We start from the raw sequence: 19,842 nt of genomic DNA, 5'->3' as shown, positions 1-19,842 counted from the left end.
TGTGATCAAGTTAATATGGCTAGTAATAATAGATGTATGTTGTAAGCTAATGCCAGCAGATTGGAGGCCAAAGGTGGAGAGATCTTTACTCTTTACTAAGTCTTTGCCAGAATAAGCCCTGGTTCTCGGGCTATGAGTGGGCTGCTTTACAACTACAGTAAATTGTTTCCAAAAGTTATGGTTTGCTCAATTATTATATGCTAGGGTTTTTATATATACATTTTTAAATACAGAGCCAAAGAAATTTAATAATAATGAATTGTTTGCCCTTTGCACTCACATCTCATATGTAAAGGAGTTTTGGCAGTTAAATCTTGTAGAACTGTTTCATCGATAGCCAAAACCTGGTAAATAAAACATATAGGAAGCTTTCAACTACAGAACATACTTCAAATGTATTAATTTTATTGCAGTATGCCCACTAAAGTATGCTAATAAATATATTATACAACTATTCAACCGTATGCTGACAAAAAAACTTTATAGATCGAAGTTCACAAGGAGAGAAAGCGGCATATTGAACCATAATATAGATATTTTGTAAGTGGACTGTTTTAACATATATTTTCTATGTATAATTTAGAGGAATTACGTTAATTTTACACTCCCTACAGTTCATCTGCTAAATACACATTCTTGTAGTGTTTTCACTTGCTGAAGTTTTCTCATTTCATCAATTTAATCGACAGATAAATTACAAGTTTAAAATTTGTTCTTCACGGAAATACAAAACATCCAGTACAGATCAATTTGTTCAATTTTTTCATTCATTTCTTACTAGCACCATCATGTCAGTGGTATATCCTGAAATGGTAGCATTTGTACGTTCAATAACACATCATCATACGGTATGAGGTACAAGGGTGACACTGGCAGTTCAACCACAGGGCATTTAGCAATGGCACTCAAAACTCCACAAATTATTTACAGAACTATTATATAGAGAGTTAAATTGACAGTAATCAATGTGAAACTCATAGCGGCAAAGAAAACTACAAAAAGGGTTGAGAAATCATCTAAGACAGCTTAGGGAAGGCTGATGAAACTATGGAGTGTTTATGACAAAAGTGATACAACAACTTCCAGCCTAATGAAAGAATGTATGTATCTTGTTTATTATAATTATTTTAAAACTCTTGTATTTCAAACTTATATTTGAACCCTGAAAGCCGCTACCAAATACTTGAAGTTTAGATATTACATATTTGTAAAATTGTAGCGTACAGCCTGTTACACGGTGTTGGCTCTTCATGTTTTACTGTTTTAAATTAATTTTACTGCTCAAAAGATAGATTTTTATTGTAGTGTTACCAAATGTTATCACTATTAGCAATCCTCCGCAAAACACAGTCTGAACCCGAGTTCAATCAATCAGCCAACACAAAATAATAAAAACCATTATATAATATATATATATACCAAAGACATATATATTTGTTACACTTTTACTACTACTATGTATAAATTAACAATAAATGAGAGAATAAAGCGTACCTCAAGTGACTAGAAGAATGGAGTAGTTAAGCTATAAAACAATGATTTATTTGTTTGTTATTTAATTGCAAATAATTAGATTGTTTGGGTTCATTCATTCACTCATATTCGGTTTACTAGTGACTTACTACAGGCAAACAGACCAATGTCAAACATATCGACTAATTAGTAATAGTTCACCTCAAGTTAAAACTATTAATAAATTACGAACTATTAATAAATAATAGCTTGTTGTGTGAAAAAGGGTACTCTCACCCTAAGGCGGTGATAGTCTTATCAGACTAAGAGCATTTACCAGAGCCTTAATATTCTGAGCATACATCCAAGCCTTTTTATCTGTTCCGAGAAGTCACCTGTAGTAATAGTAACAGTGGTAGTAGCAGTACAAAAGGAGATAATAAATTGATGTCACTCTTTCATTTTATATTTAATCGATTTCATTTTGATTGATAGATGTCATCTATGAGTAGTATATTTTTCAACCAATGTACAGTAAAAACACTATTATTGCATTATTTTGTGCTGTTTTATTACATCTCTTCATCGATCAATCAGTAGGCACAATCTCCATAACTGTGGACGTGTAACCTAAAATTATAAACATAAACTTTTACCACTCGCATACAAAACCTCTCATTGCCAAACTTTCTTATAAGCAAAGTCTCTTATAAGCAAATCCTCTTGTAGGTGAGATCTCTGTAACCTAATGACCATTGTACGTAGTATCTTTTTTCATTAGGAAAATTTCCTCTTTCTGTTTCCAAAAAAATCTCCTTTTTTCTGAAACAATGTCAGCTAGCCTATAAAATGCAATGTACTCTTTTGCTAGTACGTGCCATTGCCCAAAGATTTGCTTCTAACATAAGAAGATTGTGATGAATAATGTTCTGTTCTTACTGTCCAATGTATGATTAGCTTAGATGCTGTGAGTGTTGGATACACACTAAACCGAATAATAGATTCTTTTTTAAAGAACCTGATTTTTCAGATACTGCGGAAATGCATTTTAGCACTAAAGCAGGCTATGGTGAGCACAAAATGATGTTTGTGGTTAAATGGACACTTCACTACTTCTAGGTTGCAGTGTGAATGTGCAATGGATTTTGATGGAGTTATCTACACTTTTTGATAGAGCAGATAACTCTAATGTAATAACTAAATAAGTTTTAATCTAGTTAGAGAAGCTTCTCATGACCAGTACTCTGGCAGCCTGCGCGGGGAGCAAAGGACTGGTGCACCAATAAAGCACAGAAAACAACTATGCTCACAATTATTCAGAATTTTTGGAAGGTGATCAATTAGTGCAGCTGTTATTGTACGGCTGCCAAGCTACCAATCGAATCCTGCAAGAAGCAGTCTTTTATCCCAGTTTCTAACCTTGTTTTCAGATGGGCACAATTTTATTATAGTAAAGACTAGTATCCTGGCAACCTAGTGCTTTATGAGAGATCATCAAGGGTACTAACTAAATGCACAAATACTCTGTTGTGTGGTATGGTTGTCGACTTGCACATGCTTAGCTGCTAAGGCAAATGTGTGAGTTCAAATCCCATGCAATGCAGTTTTTTAACACTCTAATCGTGGTTTTAGTCAGATGGATGGACACGAATTTTCTTATAGCAAAGATTATCACATGACACAGTTAAAACTATCAATAGAAAAAAACTCTAGAATCTTTTTTAGTTTACCATGTTGGAGATAGTCAAAGTGAGAGAGCGCCTCCATCGTACCAAACTTGACAATTTCGCAACCAATGTCATTCAAATTTCCTCACGAGCTTTTTTTAAATTCTTTAATTGCTACAAGCTTTTGACTTTCAAAATTTTTAAGCTTGAAATTTTAGATTGCAAGTTATTTGAAAAAAAGACCTAGAGTTGATACAATAACAATGCTACTTTAATTAACACAAAATGTTAAAAATTACATTTTGAATTTTTGTTGTTGCTTTTCAGCAGTTTTACCAAGGGAGGAAAATGAGCCCGCATTGAAACAGGAGATAAATTCAACTTTCAGTGCTTTCAGAGTTATCTGCCCTTGCAAAGAAATAAGAAAATATCTTTTCTCTGTATGTATTATTGAAGTAGCCCAGTCGAATAAAAAGGCAAAAATTTGATGAGTACTTATTAATGTTCTTCTATTTAAAATAATTATTTAGATTGACAATATTTGCTTACTAAAAAGGATAAAAATATAGCAGAATGATGTGTAGTTCACCATTATTAGCCAATAAGAATGAGGCCTACAGGTTGAGGTTCTATTTCCAAAAAATGTCACTGACGGTGCTCTGAACGAGACTCGTCAAATAAGGATCTTGTGGGATATTGTTAAGAATTGGAAACTGAATTTTATTGGTTATAGTGGGGTGTGAATAAGACCTCCAAACTTGCATTTTTCTTATCATATAAAGGTTGTGTCATTGCAAACTTGCTTCTAAAAGCCCTTTTGTTGAGAGATAGAGAGCTTTTAGCTATTTAGACGAACATTGACTACACAACAATGAATGAACAAAAGAAATTAACTGCAGTCTTTTCCAGGTAAGCCTTGTGGTGCAGTAACTAGGTGTTTTGGCTGATTCTGCCACTAAAACAAACAGACTGATGATGATGAGCAATACACTCTGATCAATTTTAACCAATCAATCAATGACTCTCAAAATTACCAATCTTTCGTCCTAGCATCAATCAAACCATACCATTGAATATGCTTGCTGGATAAGATGTTGATCTCAATGAAGTGTGCAGTGATGGTGATCGGTGACATCAATTGAACACAATAAAGAAGTAATAGCTTATGTTCTGTCAATGTCCCTTACAGAAACCTGTCGTGTTACGGGTTTTATATAGTTCGTTGGATAAAGAAAAGGTTTTGCATACCTTGAACCATAAACAATATTTATTTAATCTTTGATGCTTACAATTGATGAAATTTAAGCATACTTTAAGGGTTGTTGATAATTAAAAGGCCCAGAGCTTAGGGGCAATGACCCCAATTTCGTTAGGGGGGCTTATGCTACTCCCCAACACCCTAGGTGTTCATAACTAGTCGTCTAATAATTAGGTAGTCGCCTAACATTTACAGCCCTAATTAGGAACCTGGGAGTACAGGCCTGCACACAACGTAACCCTTCATTATTTTACGTATGAACAATATTTTTTATGAGGTGTATTAACTTCTATTGGGAAATGATAGAACAGGATATATATGATACTGTCCAACAGCACCTTATTGAATAGTTTGTCTCTCTGCATAACAATTTCCGATTTAATATTTTACTATAAAAGCGAAAGATAATGTTATGACAATGGCTTCGTCATGGTCAAATTATATAAAAATTTATGTAACCAATCACAGTAATAGCTACTTACTCTGTAAATGCATAAAATGATATAAACTTTGATGGCTTTGGAATATGCAAAAGGCACAGAAACTAGTAATTATTAGAAACACTAGCTATAAGCTACAGCCAATAAACAAGTCAGTTTCTGGGCTCAGCTAGCTGTGCTACAATGTTGCGTGTCTCTGATGGATAATCAATATATTGATTGATCGTATGATATGAGTGTGCAGATTAGTGTTCCAAATTTGTATTTATTGAAATTAAACACCGCAGGAGCCAAAACCAAAATAAAGACAAAATATGAATGTTTAAAAACCAAGCTAAAATATAGACAATAAACTTTTGTTAAATATGATTTTTTACAGAAAACTAAATTCTACAGTTCTCTACGTCTATGGGTTTCTTCATAAAGAAATCTAAATGGAGCATTCAGTCCAAAAGGACTAATGAAGGAGAATATATATTATTACAAAAAAGCTGTCTGCTGCTGTATGTATAAAAGACAATAACTTCAAAGTATATGTACACTCAGAGTTTTTGATTGTTATATCAAGGCAACAACCTTGGTCATACAATCATTACCCAGGTTATTGGCACAAAGTGAATCTTATTTAAGAGTTGCCGCGTCTTACAAATAACTTCAAAAGCTAGTCCATCAGATAATTTGATCAATTACACCAGCAAACTTTGTCTTTTTTGTTAATAAAACTGAGGAATGGAAGTCACAAAAATATCACATCAACTAAGTGATCCCGCCTGCCGTTCCAGATAAATAATCCGGAAATGAAAACCGTAAAAAATAGACGAGTTCAGGTCAATGACTCCTGATATGGCTGATGAAAAATCAATTATATTATTGGCACAGCTGGTTATTGATAGAGTAAGTGCATGCAACAGAGCAGGATGAAGGTGAGGAAGAAACAAACTGAGAGAAAACAGTAGTAGGATATATGATGTTGGCATGATGTGTTATATATACATGTATATGGTACTTTATTGGCAATAATTTCATTGCAAAAATAGAATTTTTTTTAAATTAGGCCATACAATAAAAGTAAAACAAAAACACAAAAAAAAACAATAGTTAACCATTAAAATTGAATTAATAGTTTGATAAATAGTATTTAAAATGCCTTTCTCTGTTAAGAGAACAGATATTAGGTGGAAGATTGTTACAATGTTAAATCTTCTTTCTCATATTAGCAGTATATCTCAACTGACTGACTACATATAAACATGTAACAGAGAGTATAATAGCAGTAAGCAGACGTATGCCAAGTTTAATGTGAATTTGATAGTTTGTAATACCATTCTCATTACTATACTAAATTGTTAGATAGCAAAAATAATGGTTTTTTATATCATTATCAACTTATATCCATGTTATAGCAAATGTACTGAAACATTTATTAAGTTTCCATACAGTGATAATGTAGCAACACCTGGATGTGCCAATACCAATGCGCTACACTGGGCTAACAAGCAGATCATGTTTTCATAGCACTCAAAAGCAAAGCGATGGTTGAGCAACGCTCTATGCCTATGCGCACGCTCAAGCACGACGCCATTGGTCGCTCAGGCTGTTTCTTTGGCACATAGATTCGTGCATCATATGGGTGTTTTGTTTCCAAACAGTGACTCTGAATCATGAAAGAGTGAGAGTGACATGGCTGTTTACATCATGGCATTGTAGTGCAACATGGAGGCATATCACTACACTTTCACTGTAAGGAATTTTGTAATTTTACAACAGTACAGCAAATTATAGAATTGACTGCAACAACTGGTGGAGTAATTAAATGCTATAACAATAAGATGCGCCAGCAACAACAAGACATGTAATACAATGCTTATGTATGAGAATAAGAAAGCTAATGATGTAAACAAACATAATTACACTAAATAAAATGATGTGCTCCAAAGGCTAACTATATATTTTGGGCTTGCTGAAAAAAAACTTAGCCAATAATGTATAATAGTTGAAGTTGTAAAACAACAAACCTGGACTGGCACTTTGCAGTTGATGATGCTCGAAGTAGTGTTGATGATGACTGAGTCATGATTTGTTTCCGACATCCTAAGTATAGTGAGACTCAGAAAATGGCAAGGTGACAACCGGTGTTGACCCAAGTCAGTACATTCAGATGTGATCTGTGCAACACTGCTATATGATTTGAGCTCACACTGTACTTACGCACATATTACTCATGGTCCTTTAAAATGAATATGTTTTTCCTGTTGTTGTAACTAAATGTACATGTGTTATACACTTTTCTAATGCGTCACAATGTTAAAGTATATTTTCACATAGGGTAGCCATTGCAAAAATATAGAAATTTACCAATAATGGATAAGGAAATTTCTTTATAAAAAAATTTATAAAGGAAATTTTCTTGAACATTTTATTTATAAGGCTTTATAGATAAAATTTTTAAGACCTTATAAATAAATATAAGTTTATTTATAAACTTATAAGGCCTTACAAATAATTACAAGTTTATTTATCAGGTCTTATAAATTTCTGTTATATTTAGAAGGCCTCAAGCGGAGGCCGTATAAATACAACAGAAACATATCACAATAGTGCATTAATACATTTGATTATATCAATGTTTTTACAAATTTGCTTTGTGTACTCCTTCATATCTGAACTTTTCTGTAAGTTTTTTCCTTCTTCAGTATATCACTTTTTCTGTTACTCCATAAATTAACACAATTTTAAGGTGAATATTTTGGATGTGCATTTAACTTGGTGTTAGTTGCTAATATGTAATTGCTCATTCTGTTGATGCATAATAATAATGGATTGCTCTGATGTTAACAAAAGCTTTGAATCCTTTTCTTTGTCGTTCCAAAATTTAATAAAAATAGCTGGGAAGAAAAAATTAATTTCCACAAATCAGAAAAAGCTCAACTTTTTAAAACCTTGGATGAATCACCATCTACTTAAACAGATAAATAAGCGAAGAAAATTGCACATTAAATGCAAAAAAGAACCTTTCAATACTTCGCTCCACACCTCTTACCACAGTTTCAGAAATTTAGTCACAAATGAAATTAAAACTGCGAAGACTAAATTCTATAAAAAAGAATTTGATAAATGTAAAAATAATCAAAACGAAAAGTGGAAATTCATAAACAGATTGTTAAATAGAGACTCTAAAAATTCAGATAGCCCAACGAGCATAAACAAAGATGGAAAACTCCTAACAGACTCGCAAGATATAGCTGAGACCTTAAATGATCATTTCGTAAATGTTGGTAATAAACTGGCCAATGAGTTGCCACTTTCCGATATTCACTTTTCTAAATTTATGGACAACTGTGTAAATGATATTGATTTTAGCTTCCAGATAATTGACCCCTACCAAACACTGCAAATAATTGATTCTTTCAGTCTTCCTAAAGCAACCGGCTATGATAGGATTTCTCTCCGTGCAATAAAAGAAAATAAACTAGTCCTAATTCCAGTTTTAACACATCTTATAAATCTTGTTATACAACAATCTAATTTCCCAAATTGTTTAAAAATAGCTCGCGTGACTCCATTATTTAAAAAAGGAAATAGAACAGATCCATCTAATTACCGGCCCATTTCCATTCTTCCTGCTTTATCAAAAATTTTAGAGAAATGTTTGTCTTTGCAAATACGGGATTTTTTAGAAACCAATAACATCTTGTCGCCTAAACAATTTGGTTTTAGAAAAGGTAAAAGCACCACTACAGCAATAAACAGTCTAATGGAATTTTTATATACTAATTTAGATCAAAGTAATATAACTCAGGGCGTATTTTTGGATTTTTCAAAGGCATTCGATACGATTAATCACAAAATTTTAATTGACAAACTTTTTTACTACAATTTTAGTGTAAAGTCTTCCTCTCTTATTCAAAGTTATCTCCAAAATAGATTTCAATTTACCAAAACAGATACTGATTGTTCGCAAATGAGGGCAATTACGATTGGTGTCCCACAAGGATCAATTTTAGGACCCCTCTTATTTTTAATTTTTATAAATGACTTAGTAAATGCTGCACCTGCTTTGGATTGTATTTTATTCGCAGATGACACCAATATATTTTCAACAGATAATTCTAAACTCCAAGAGGAATTAAATATTATTAATGAATGGTGCCTATCAAACAGACTCATTTTAAACAACAGTAAAACATTTCAAGTAGTTTTCAAAAATCCGTCTAAAAACACTCAAAATTATAATCTAAGCCTTTCTTTAAACAATTCTCAACTACAAATCAAAGATTCGACTCAATTTTTAGGTATCACGTTAGACAACAACTTGACTTTTAAAAAACACATCCAAAGTCTCATCAAAAAACTTAATTACATATTACTAATATTTCGTTTCATTCGCCCCTACCTAGACAAATCAACCATGATCAATTTGTACTACAGTTTTTTCTATTCTCTTTTAATTTATGGAATCGAGTTTTGGGGCCACGGCAACAAAACTGATTTAAACAAACTTTTAATCATGCAAAAAAAGGCAATCAGAATAATACTCAATTTTAAACCAAATCAAACAGTTTCCAAAAATTTTAAAATTTTAAAAATAATGCCAATTGAAATTTTATTCCAGTATCGCCTGCTAATGTTTTTAACAAATTCTTTCCCCATGGAAGAGTTGCAAGATTTTATGATAGATCATTGTCAAGATACCCGTTTAAAAAGTAAAAATCAATTAAAGTTGAAAAAGTGTTTGTCTTCTAAGGGACAGAGATCGATATTTTTTAGTGCAATGAAATTATATAATAAATTTTTGAGTGATTGTGCGGGCTCTGCTCCGGGTCAGCTGAAGGCGAAGTTGGTAGAGCGCCTGTGGGCGTCCTGGGACTGTCCTTCCTGACTCTGGTGCTCCGGAGTGTGCGCTTATCGCTGATTCTGTTTCTTTTCCTACTGCTTGCTGGGGCTGCCTTGACTCTAGCCTCTGGCTATCTGGCATGTCCTATTGCTACTCTGTATTTTTTTACTCATATTGTCATGTTATTATTACGCAATAAAAATCAAATCAAATCAAATAGAAAATGATTTGTTTATTACAAACTTATTTCTAATACAAGAGCTGAAATATGGATGAAAGCTATGCAATAAAATTAAAACACTTCTGAAGAATTGCTAGAAGAGTTGATAAACAGATAAATGATATATCAATGAGTTGACAGATAAAATATGGTCTTGTGTCTTGAGTTACAATTAAGGAAGATGTAAGTAGTTTGCATGATGTCAACGTAGCCCTACTCAGCATCATCAAACATGGCTATCAGTCGGACTGGGCCACCAGTGCCCCCATCTATCTTCATAGCACCAACCATCAGAGTCACACCTTCAACATAGAACAGCTCAATGTTGTTTTCCATATTCTCATCAGAAGGTATTATTTGCTTTGGCCTGAACACAATATATCTCTATAAATCGTATCATTATTCAAAGGTCTTATAAAATTATATGCTCCATATTTAATTAGGATTCAAAAATTTGCTTTTAACACTTCTGAGATTGCAGCACAGCAGACACAGAGACACAGCAGAGTTTATATATATATTTGCCCTTTTCAAATGCAGACCTACTATATTTGAAATGCTGAAATAATCAGTTAAAAAATGACATGTATCAACATAAAACATAATAAAATGAGTAACAGTGCTTGTCTACAATGAAAATGTACAACAAATAAAGTTGAAATAGCAAACTGATTCACTGACCTTTTCCACCATCTGGAAGAGCAGACATGTCACCGACAAGCTCTAGGAAGAAAACATTCCTTTCCATGAGATATTTATGCACAGGAGAGCCCTCAGATTGTCCATAGTCCATGGATGGGGTGTCAATACCTACGCCTGTTCAATAGCACAGTAGAAGTGCGAGACGAAGCCTTTGTACAAATGGTTCTGGGCCCTTAAACTGAGCATTGTGGGAGAAATTAAACAATGGATCGTTTGGATTTAATTTCATGCTAATTTGGTGATAAATATAAATATAATATGGTTAAATATTGTAAAAGAATGTGCATAGAAACCGTTTTTGTAATGCCATAGGTAGAGGATTCAAGTTCAGCAAATATGATAAATGGTGAGCATTGATCCATTTGATAAAAAGTATGTGGCTGCAGTTGATGTTATGTCAGTCTTTACTATAATAAGACCTATGCCATTAATTCATCTACCCAAAGTCATGCTTAGACATTAGGATGAACGATTTCTTGCAAAAACGCTTTCGTGCAATTCAGGTTGGTGGACCAACACTCTAACACCTGCACCAATTAAATGACTTCTAATATTTAGGAATAATTGTTCTATGATTATAGTATTTCACAGTGGAGTAGACTGCCTCTCGAGACACCATCTTTAGCTAGTTTACCATTGGCTTGCAGAGGAGCTCCTCTGCCTTTTGTTAGATTTTGTTTTTAACCCTGCCAAGTTGCTAGCCACCCTCCAAAAACCCAAAGTTGAAGTAGACACGAAGTAGACAGAAATTGCAAATTTCCGTCTACTTCCCCAAAAAGGTTTTTTGCTGATCAAGCCACTCATTACTGTAAAGAGACTCATTACTATCAAGTGACTCATTACTATCAAGTGACTCATTACTATCAAGTGACTCATTACTATCAAGTGACTTATTACTATCAAGTGACTCACTACTATCAAGTGACTCATTACTATCAAGTGACTCATTACTATCAAGGGACTTATTACTATCAAGTGACTCATTACTATCAAGTGACTCATTACTATCAAGTGACTTATTACTATCAAGTGACTCACTACTATCAAGTGACCCATTACTATCAAGTGACTCATTAATATCAAGTGACTCATTACTATCAAGTGACTCACTACTATCAAGTGACTCATTACTATCAAGTGATTCACTACTATCAAGTGACTCATTACTATCAAGTGACTCATTACTATCAAGTGACTCATTACTATCAAGTGACTCATTACTATCAAGTGACTCACTACTATCAAGTGACTCATTACTATCAAGTGACTCATTACTGTCAAGTGACTCATTACTATCAAGTGACTCATTAATATCAAGTGACTCATTACTGTCAATTATTACCATAGACTCCTCTTATTGCTAAAACTCTTGCTGCACACAGCCCTACGCCTGGAAAGTGGAATGTTGATGGATCAAAGCTGTTTGAGCCAAAGATATCATCATGGCTATTCCAGTGTTTTGCCCACTCATAGTTAAAGATTACCTGTAACATGCAAAGTGGCTTAAATATTATGTACCTGCAAGTTAAGATGCATTACTGATCTTTCAAAAAGTATTTTTGTGAAAATAGTAGCAGCATCATGACTTGAAATCACTATTCTAGTGCTGCACGATAACACGATATAATTCGATATGACGATATATTTCAGTGGATGATTTTATATTTGGTCACTTTTCAAGTCGATATGAATATCAAAGCCGATATTTTATCGAAATATCGGCCGATTTTATTTTGCAAAAATGGAGTTGTCTATTCTCTCTATTGTAACGAGGGGACAACTCCTGTTTTAAACGATATTAATCAATGTACTCTCATATCGTTCATGTTAAAGCCTAACACTATATATCGAAAGAAGACAACTCCAATGTTCGATACTTTTTGATATTCGATATATTTTGAGACCAAATAATTGAATGTACATGCAAAGATATCGTGCAGCACTACACTATTCATTTAAATCTTCTCTCAAAAAGAGCAAGTCCTGACTGATTGGGCATCCTTCCAATTGGAATTTAACTCATCATCAAAGATAACGCAACTCTCAATTATTCAAGAATGTCCAGTTTTAAAAAAATTGAAGTGGAAAAGCATACTAATATCAATTTTTTTTAATTTGAATAAAAACGGTTTATACAAACTTTTGTTAAACAAAGAAGACAACTCCCTACTGATATTATAATATTCTGAACATACGATTCCTCCTCTAGGTATCATGCCGTATCTTCTCTCCCACTCAAGGATGTCATGAGCTGTTGCATAATAGTCTCTATCAGCCACGGCTTTGTCTGCCAAGTTGATAATGCTGAGTGGCCTCACCAGTCTAAAGGTATTTGTTTGGTTAGAGAGTCATTACCAGAAGCAGATAGCAATATACATGTAAGATCATGGGTAGATTATCGATAGAGAAGATTGTAACTTTTTTCTGTTTACCCAACAATCTTAGATACATTCAAGGTTGTTTTAGTGCCTTTTGTATATTCTAGAAAAGTAACATACAGTTAACAGACAAGTTGACACCAAGAACACAACAAATAAATAGCATCAAATAAAACCATTCATTTTATTTTATTGCCAATTTATTCTTTGTCCTTTTTATTCTTACATGGCATAGTTTGGAAACTATTTCTGTTTAAAATATATATACTGTATGCTTTTATTGAGAAGTTCATAATCATTTATAGCAAAAAAAATTTTACACATGGTGCCACCAAAAAAATAAATAGAATGGTATTGCCGTGTAGCATCATGAACGCAACAACAATAATTTACGCAAGGAATACTTGAAACTACATGTATGTTCAGGTATACATCTTGTCACTTTTGACAAAAGATTAAAATATTTAGTGATACAATTGTTGAGTGCATCTTTTGGTAAGTACAAAATAAAGTCATCACCTTGTAGATATCCGGTACTTCAAAATTGAAACATATCAGTGATATATGAACGAATTAAACCATTCAGTATTTTTAATCTAATAATGAGATAAAATTATTGCCAGTAAAGTAAGAAAAATATTCATTTGAACTTATAACTAAATTCTGACATCACAAATCTAAGTCTACCCTGCATTGAACATTATCAACAAAGCTCTCTGTTTGTTTTTTAATCATAAAAGCCGAATACAATAAATCAGCTAACATATCACTATTATGATATATTAACTTATATGTCAGCCTTTTATCTAAAGTAATCAAAAAGACATTATTTCAACTCAAAGTTTTCTGCTAACTCAAAATATCATCGAATACCTATTAAAAGTAGATTTCAATGCATTAAGAAACTGAATCTTTTCAAATCATATTTTAGTGTTTAAGCTGGTAAACTAGCAGCTGCATATTACTTTACTCAAATCATTTGTATTTCTACACTCAGCACGCTTTGCGTTTTTGTTGCCAGCTCATTTTACAAATACAAGTATACTGGCAGTCCCATGCTCTGTAAGAGACCGCCATGTGTCATAAGTATGTGCACAAGTATCCCCACAATTATTAAGTAAGTCATAAGCATGTGTAAAATTATTCTTAGCTGCCTCAATGTGGTTGAGGGGTGCAGGTAGTAGTTTGGTTAACTGGAAATCTGAACATCCCCGTTCGACTGCCGTGCAGTGGAATCTTTTTTCCTAATGCTCTTAACATGGCTTGAGACAGATGAGCAGACACAACTTTTATTATAGTTAAACTTTTTCACCAAAAATTCAAAAGTAACAGTGTGTGTGGGTAATCTCTCAAACAGCAAATATGTCTGCTTTACTAAATCTTGGCTCTTGGCTGGAAGTGTTTGAGTCCAGTGACATAGAACCCTTGACAACTGAAGACATGCCCAATTTTAGGGAGCGATCTAGATTAGGGCATCATTAGTTATACCAGCGATGACCTTTATGTAAATTAAGCTCAGACCTCCTGTTTGGAGGTCTAGCGCTCTACACCACCGGGCCACGGTAACTCTCCCTATCAGCGGTATTGTCAAGACTGTTAAGCTGTACTAGTTTATGATATTTTACTTCTAAAAAGAATTAGCTTAAAGAGTTGTTATTACTTGTATTTATTACAACTTAAAATGAGAGAAGTGATGACTTCAAAACTTAATGTTTTTTTGTTAATAAAAACTTCGCGTTTTTATAGCTGCAACATCCGGCTGCAATGTTTTTTACTCAGCGTCAAAAAGCTTGCAAAAGAACAGTAAAAATAATAGATTTGTATATAATATAATTTTTACAATAACATGTTTGTCTGTCCAAAGCCGCGGCTGGAGGTTGGTTAGAGGGAATGCGTCATACAGGGTTTGCGCTCCTAACTCACTGCATGGTAGACTGACGCACTAACAACGGCCATTCATCTACCTCCTGGCTTTCCAGAATAATTGTATGTATAGCTATTACACCTGTCAGCTTCTCGCAGCACACCGGATTGCCAAGATGCTAGTGTAATATACCATACAATATAATATAGTAGATTAGAATAAAATATATATCTAATAGATTGAAACAAAATATAATATAATTGATTGAAATATGATAGATTAAAAAAATTATATTATAATAGATTGAAATGAAATATAATATTTTGAAAAAAGACATAATATAATAGATAGACATAAAATATTATGTGTAATATAATATGATATTTGAATAGAATATAGTATAATAGATTGAAAGAAAATACATGTACAATGCAATATAGTATAAATTAACATAATATAAATAGATTTAAATAAAATATGATGTAATATAAAATAATATACTACAACAGATTAAAATAAAATATAATATATTGGAATAAAATATATAAGATATTGAAATGGGTATTTCTTAAATTTTTTTTTCTGTCATTCTTTGCATAACAGTGGTTAATGTTTATTGCATTCAAAGGGTTTGTGTATTGAAATATTCACAAATATACTAATTCGTGGACACTTGTCTATCACTCTCATTTAGCTGACACTGTGTCTTACCGTTCTACAGGAATGGTTGAGGCATAAAACACATCCTTATTCATGGCAAAGTGTGCTGGGGCATCCAGGTGTGTGCCAGTATGCTCACCAAGTGACATATCATTGTTGGCATACCAGCCTCCGTTTGGTGAAGTCCCATTGGCTATGACTGTCTGCTCGAAGTCCTTATCTAAAAGTAGTGAAAACTTGACCTGAATTTCTTAGACCAATAATAAAGGCGTGTACAGGTATGAGCTCATAAGTTTTTAGGTAAATCAATCGCTCTGCAAATTAAATTTTGGGTGCGACAGTTAATAAGTGTACAAGAGATTCTTGAGTGTGAAACACTTACTTGCCGGCCAGTGGTGAGTTTGTGAATTGAGGGAGTGGGAAAGATCGACGTATTTCATTGCTCCCAGACTACTTTCAAGTAGTGCAAAGCAACACATAACTACCTGCAATATTAATTATTATAGCACAATGATTTTATTTTATACTTACCCTAAGATGCACTCAACAATTGTATTGCTAATTATTTTAATCTTTTGTCAAAAAAGATAAAATGCATATTGAAACTTAGCAGTTTCAAGTCTTCCTTGTTTAGATTGTTGTTTTTACATTCATGACACTCTATGCAAATACCTTTTTATTTCTTTTTGTTTATTTTTGCACCATATCTAAAAAAATTAAAAAAAAAAAATTGATTATAATATATAATATTCTATATATAATAACATACATGTATATATCACTCATGTATACTTTTTATTACATATATTTCTTATATATATGTATGTAATGTAATCTATATATTATATATAATACATTATATATAATGTATATATATAAATATATACACAATATATTATATATAATATATTATGTATATTATACATGTATAATATATATGATATATTATATCTATATGAATTTCAGTGTTTTTCTGTCATTTGTCCATTGTTCCTTTGTTCAGCTATCGCGAAAAAGTTTTAGCAACGAAAAACGACCACCATACTGAATTTGAACTCTCGTCATTTAAGGCTAAGCCACAAGGATAAGCCATTCTTATTGTTTTACATTGTTAGTAATAGAACAGTTCAAAAGCAATTGAGGAAATGACATCAGAATGAGTTTGAATGCGTTTTATGTTACCGTTCGATGATCATTATGTGAATCATGCCCATTATTACTACTCACTTGACTTACATTGTATATGTTACAAGTTGTGAGCAAGTTTAAATTTATAGTAAAAATTTATTCTATTTAATTTTGGACTATTTCAATATTGGCACAAAACTTTCAAAAATCATTATTACTTCTGGTTGCTTGTATAATAAGTTCATTTATGTTCGTTATGTTTTATTATTTGCATTTTATGTTTATTTCTATTCAGCAAAAAATCAGTTGGATAAGTTAATAGCAATTCTTCTGGAAATTATTAAGACGTGATCAAATGAATTTTTCTTTTGACAAAATTTTTTACATAATTGTTATTTGTTTTGTTTTGTAATTATTTCTTACATAATTCTTACATAAGCAAACCACCAAATCTGCAAGGTTTATATAAGGAAATATCTATACTTCCATATTTCACCCTAAACGCCAAAGAAAATCGTTAAAATTAACATGCAAATAATAGAAAAATATTTGTTATCATCGAATAGTGTTTCTTCTAATTTAAAGTTAGATAATATGAAACGTACCAGCATTGAGCGAGTAGCCATTTTTCTTTTAGGGGAATAAAGCTGTCTCAAGCACTGCTCTGAATCTGATACCAAGTAACACAGTCAAGTAGAATATATAGGGCAGAGTCAAGCTGGCATCAAAGTTAGAGTACCGTGACAACAGCTATTGATGAAGTGTACCCTTCATAGACCATAGATTTGATTACTTGTAAATGCAGCAATAGTCTTGCTTTATTAAAGCTGCTATAACAATCATTAACTTTGGTTTGTTATCTTGTACGCAACGTTACTTTTTATTGGTGTTTTCACGTCTTGAATGGTTTACTACATTTACAAATGCAATTCCAAAATGTTGTCCTAAACTGGCTAGATAATAAAATTATAAAACTATCTTGCTAGCGCCAAAACACTGTAGCTGGTGTGTGCGTTCACCAGCATTTTGTTTGGTTCGGAAGTAGAAGACAACTTCTAGAATAATAAAGTTTTCAGGCTTTGGCTGTATTTATGAAGACTTGAAGACAAAACAACCAACTTTTACTTTGAGAAGCATACTGCAGCCTGAAGGTGAATTCTCTGGCTGTAATAAGGAAACAAATGCGCAGTTCAGTACAAGCGCCTCTCGCGAACTCGCCATGCGACAGCAGCGTTAACGAGAAGATTACAGTTATGAGAAGAATACTCTGAGACATGGTTCAACCGCCTATAGAATATTTAAAGAGAGATTGCTGATGAAGAGCATTGAAAGTAGCAGCTATTTAACTGATGGTACATATGAGAGAGTCTGTAGTTGCTATGATCTCTTCAGGCTGACCTTCCCGGTTTAAAAGGCGCAACCTGGTTCTGCTACAGCAGAGCTAGCAAAATGAAATTTTTAGACTAATCAGACTGAGTGTCATTTTATTTTTTTTAGTCATTTTATTTTATACTGTTACATTTATTTATTTAAAATTTAACCATTTTTTATTATAATAAAAGCTGTGTCCGTCTGTCCAAGGTCATGGTTGAAAAAAGGAAAGCATCATACAGGATTTGAACTCTCGGCTCATAGCATACTAGCTCTACACTAACAACTGCGCTCTTCTACTGCCTTCTGATGAGTCTGAATGGTTGTCCACACAGCCATTTTCTGTGATTTATCAGTACAACTGGCAATCTCTTATGGCAAACTGGGTCGACGGGTACTAGTAGTGAATAAGGCGTCTAGAAAACTTCAGTTTTTGTTGCGTGAAAAACTAAAATCAAGTTTACTGCATCATAAAAGTGTTTTGCAAATTGGATGTTCCCAAAATAGATCCCATTTAAAGAAGAGCTTCTTATTTGTCTACGAGCCAGTAAAACTTCCACAGGCATCACACTAGTCTATCAGTTTTCATGTAAAGTACTGGTTTCATTCAAGTGAACTACCAGATCAGCAGCTTGCATAAAAGGTAGTATATAAATAAACATGATTGTACATCATCTCATCACAGGTCCATCAATCAGCCTTTAACTAATATAAATTATTTCAGTATTTTAAAATTGTTATTCGCTTTTTCTACAACATCCGATTCAATTTAGTTCTCTTTTATTTTGAGGTGTTTAATTTGTGCTCATAATTTGCTATTGTAGCCATGTACCACGCACTCTTTATTCATATGGTGTTAACCCAAAAGTTCTACATTGCTTCAAGTATTGACTTAATTTTACTTTCTTGAAGCAGTATATTTGTTATAATTGACAGACATGCATTATATTAACAGAACTAACATAGATTCCTTAAAAATAGTTAATCATTCTTCTCTCTACGATTTAATAAAAATTGAACAGTTTTGTCTCAAAGTGCAAAGAGTTTAGTATTACTGCTGGCTTTTAACTAGACATACAGAACTAGTCAAATATTCAACTTATCTACCCTTATTGATGTTATCACATGTTTGTCATCAAGCCTTGTAACTTATGCTCTTCGTTTTAACTTTTGTGGTTAAACAAGGCGTGTTATAAACAGAATATTAAAAATTACTTGATTTACCTTTGTTATAATGTTCAAAAAGAATTTTTGCAGATTTGCAATAAAAAGATGTTTGTGAAGTACTTTTCGATGGTTTTTGAATATTTTGTATAAGATGTTAATGGGCATATTATCATGTACACAATATGGGAACATGTAACTTTTTCGATAGTTTTTAAAGTATTCAAGCTTTATAGTTCAATCTTAATGTAGTTTTAAGGGGTTATATACATTTACTAGGTTTACTTTAGAAAAGAGCAGACAACTGTGTTTGTAGCAGCAACGGGTTTTATCATACGGTAGGAGTTTTTTCTTTAGTGTTTGAAAATCTGCAATGTTTGTTCAATGGTTAAGTACTACTAAAATGGTTTATGAAATAAAATTCATGATTAAATCATTCATAAATGAAATAAAATATTGAAGCATGATATATAATATATATTATGTGTGTAAAATATTGCATAATGTATTGTATAATCTAAAATAATACGTTTGTTTTAGTTTTGCTAATGTTGATAAACTAGAAGCTTTCTTTATGTTAAAAACCGTTTGTGCAGCTATTCTCATATATGCATGCATTTGATGGGTTTATGCGATTTTATAAACATTTCAATTTTAAAACTGCAAATTTTAATTTGTAGTTGGTAGTAGTATATAGAGAGCAG

General features: G+C 32.6%; 1 protein-coding gene across 1 annotated transcript; it reads right to left on the bottom strand.

The window, feature by feature from the left end:
- Window positions 1–9,866: 9,866 nt before the first annotated feature.
- On the bottom strand, window positions 9,867–17,278 carry LOC137396504 (isatin hydrolase-like). Its single transcript, XM_068082804.1, has 7 exons — window positions 17,209–17,278; window positions 15,858–15,960; window positions 15,527–15,695; window positions 12,769–12,895; window positions 11,916–12,057; window positions 10,553–10,687; window positions 9,867–10,173 (listed from the first exon to the last, which is right to left on the bottom strand). Exons 1-7 carry the CDS (start codon window positions 17,227–17,229, stop codon window positions 10,085–10,087), a joined length of 786 nt encoding a protein of 261 aa, XP_067938905.1. The 5' UTR covers window positions 17,230–17,278; the 3' UTR covers window positions 9,867–10,084.
- Window positions 17,279–19,842: the final 2,564 nt, after the last annotated feature.

Source organism: Watersipora subatra, chromosome 5 (genome assembly GCF_963576615.1).
Source record: "Watersipora subatra chromosome 5, tzWatSuba1.1, whole genome shotgun sequence".
In the NCBI taxonomy this organism is placed as follows: Eukaryota; Metazoa; Bryozoa; class Gymnolaemata; order Cheilostomatida; family Watersiporidae; genus Watersipora; species Watersipora subatra.
The sequence above is the reverse complement of the archived record's forward strand: the minus strand, read 5'-3'. Positions and strand labels throughout refer to the sequence as shown.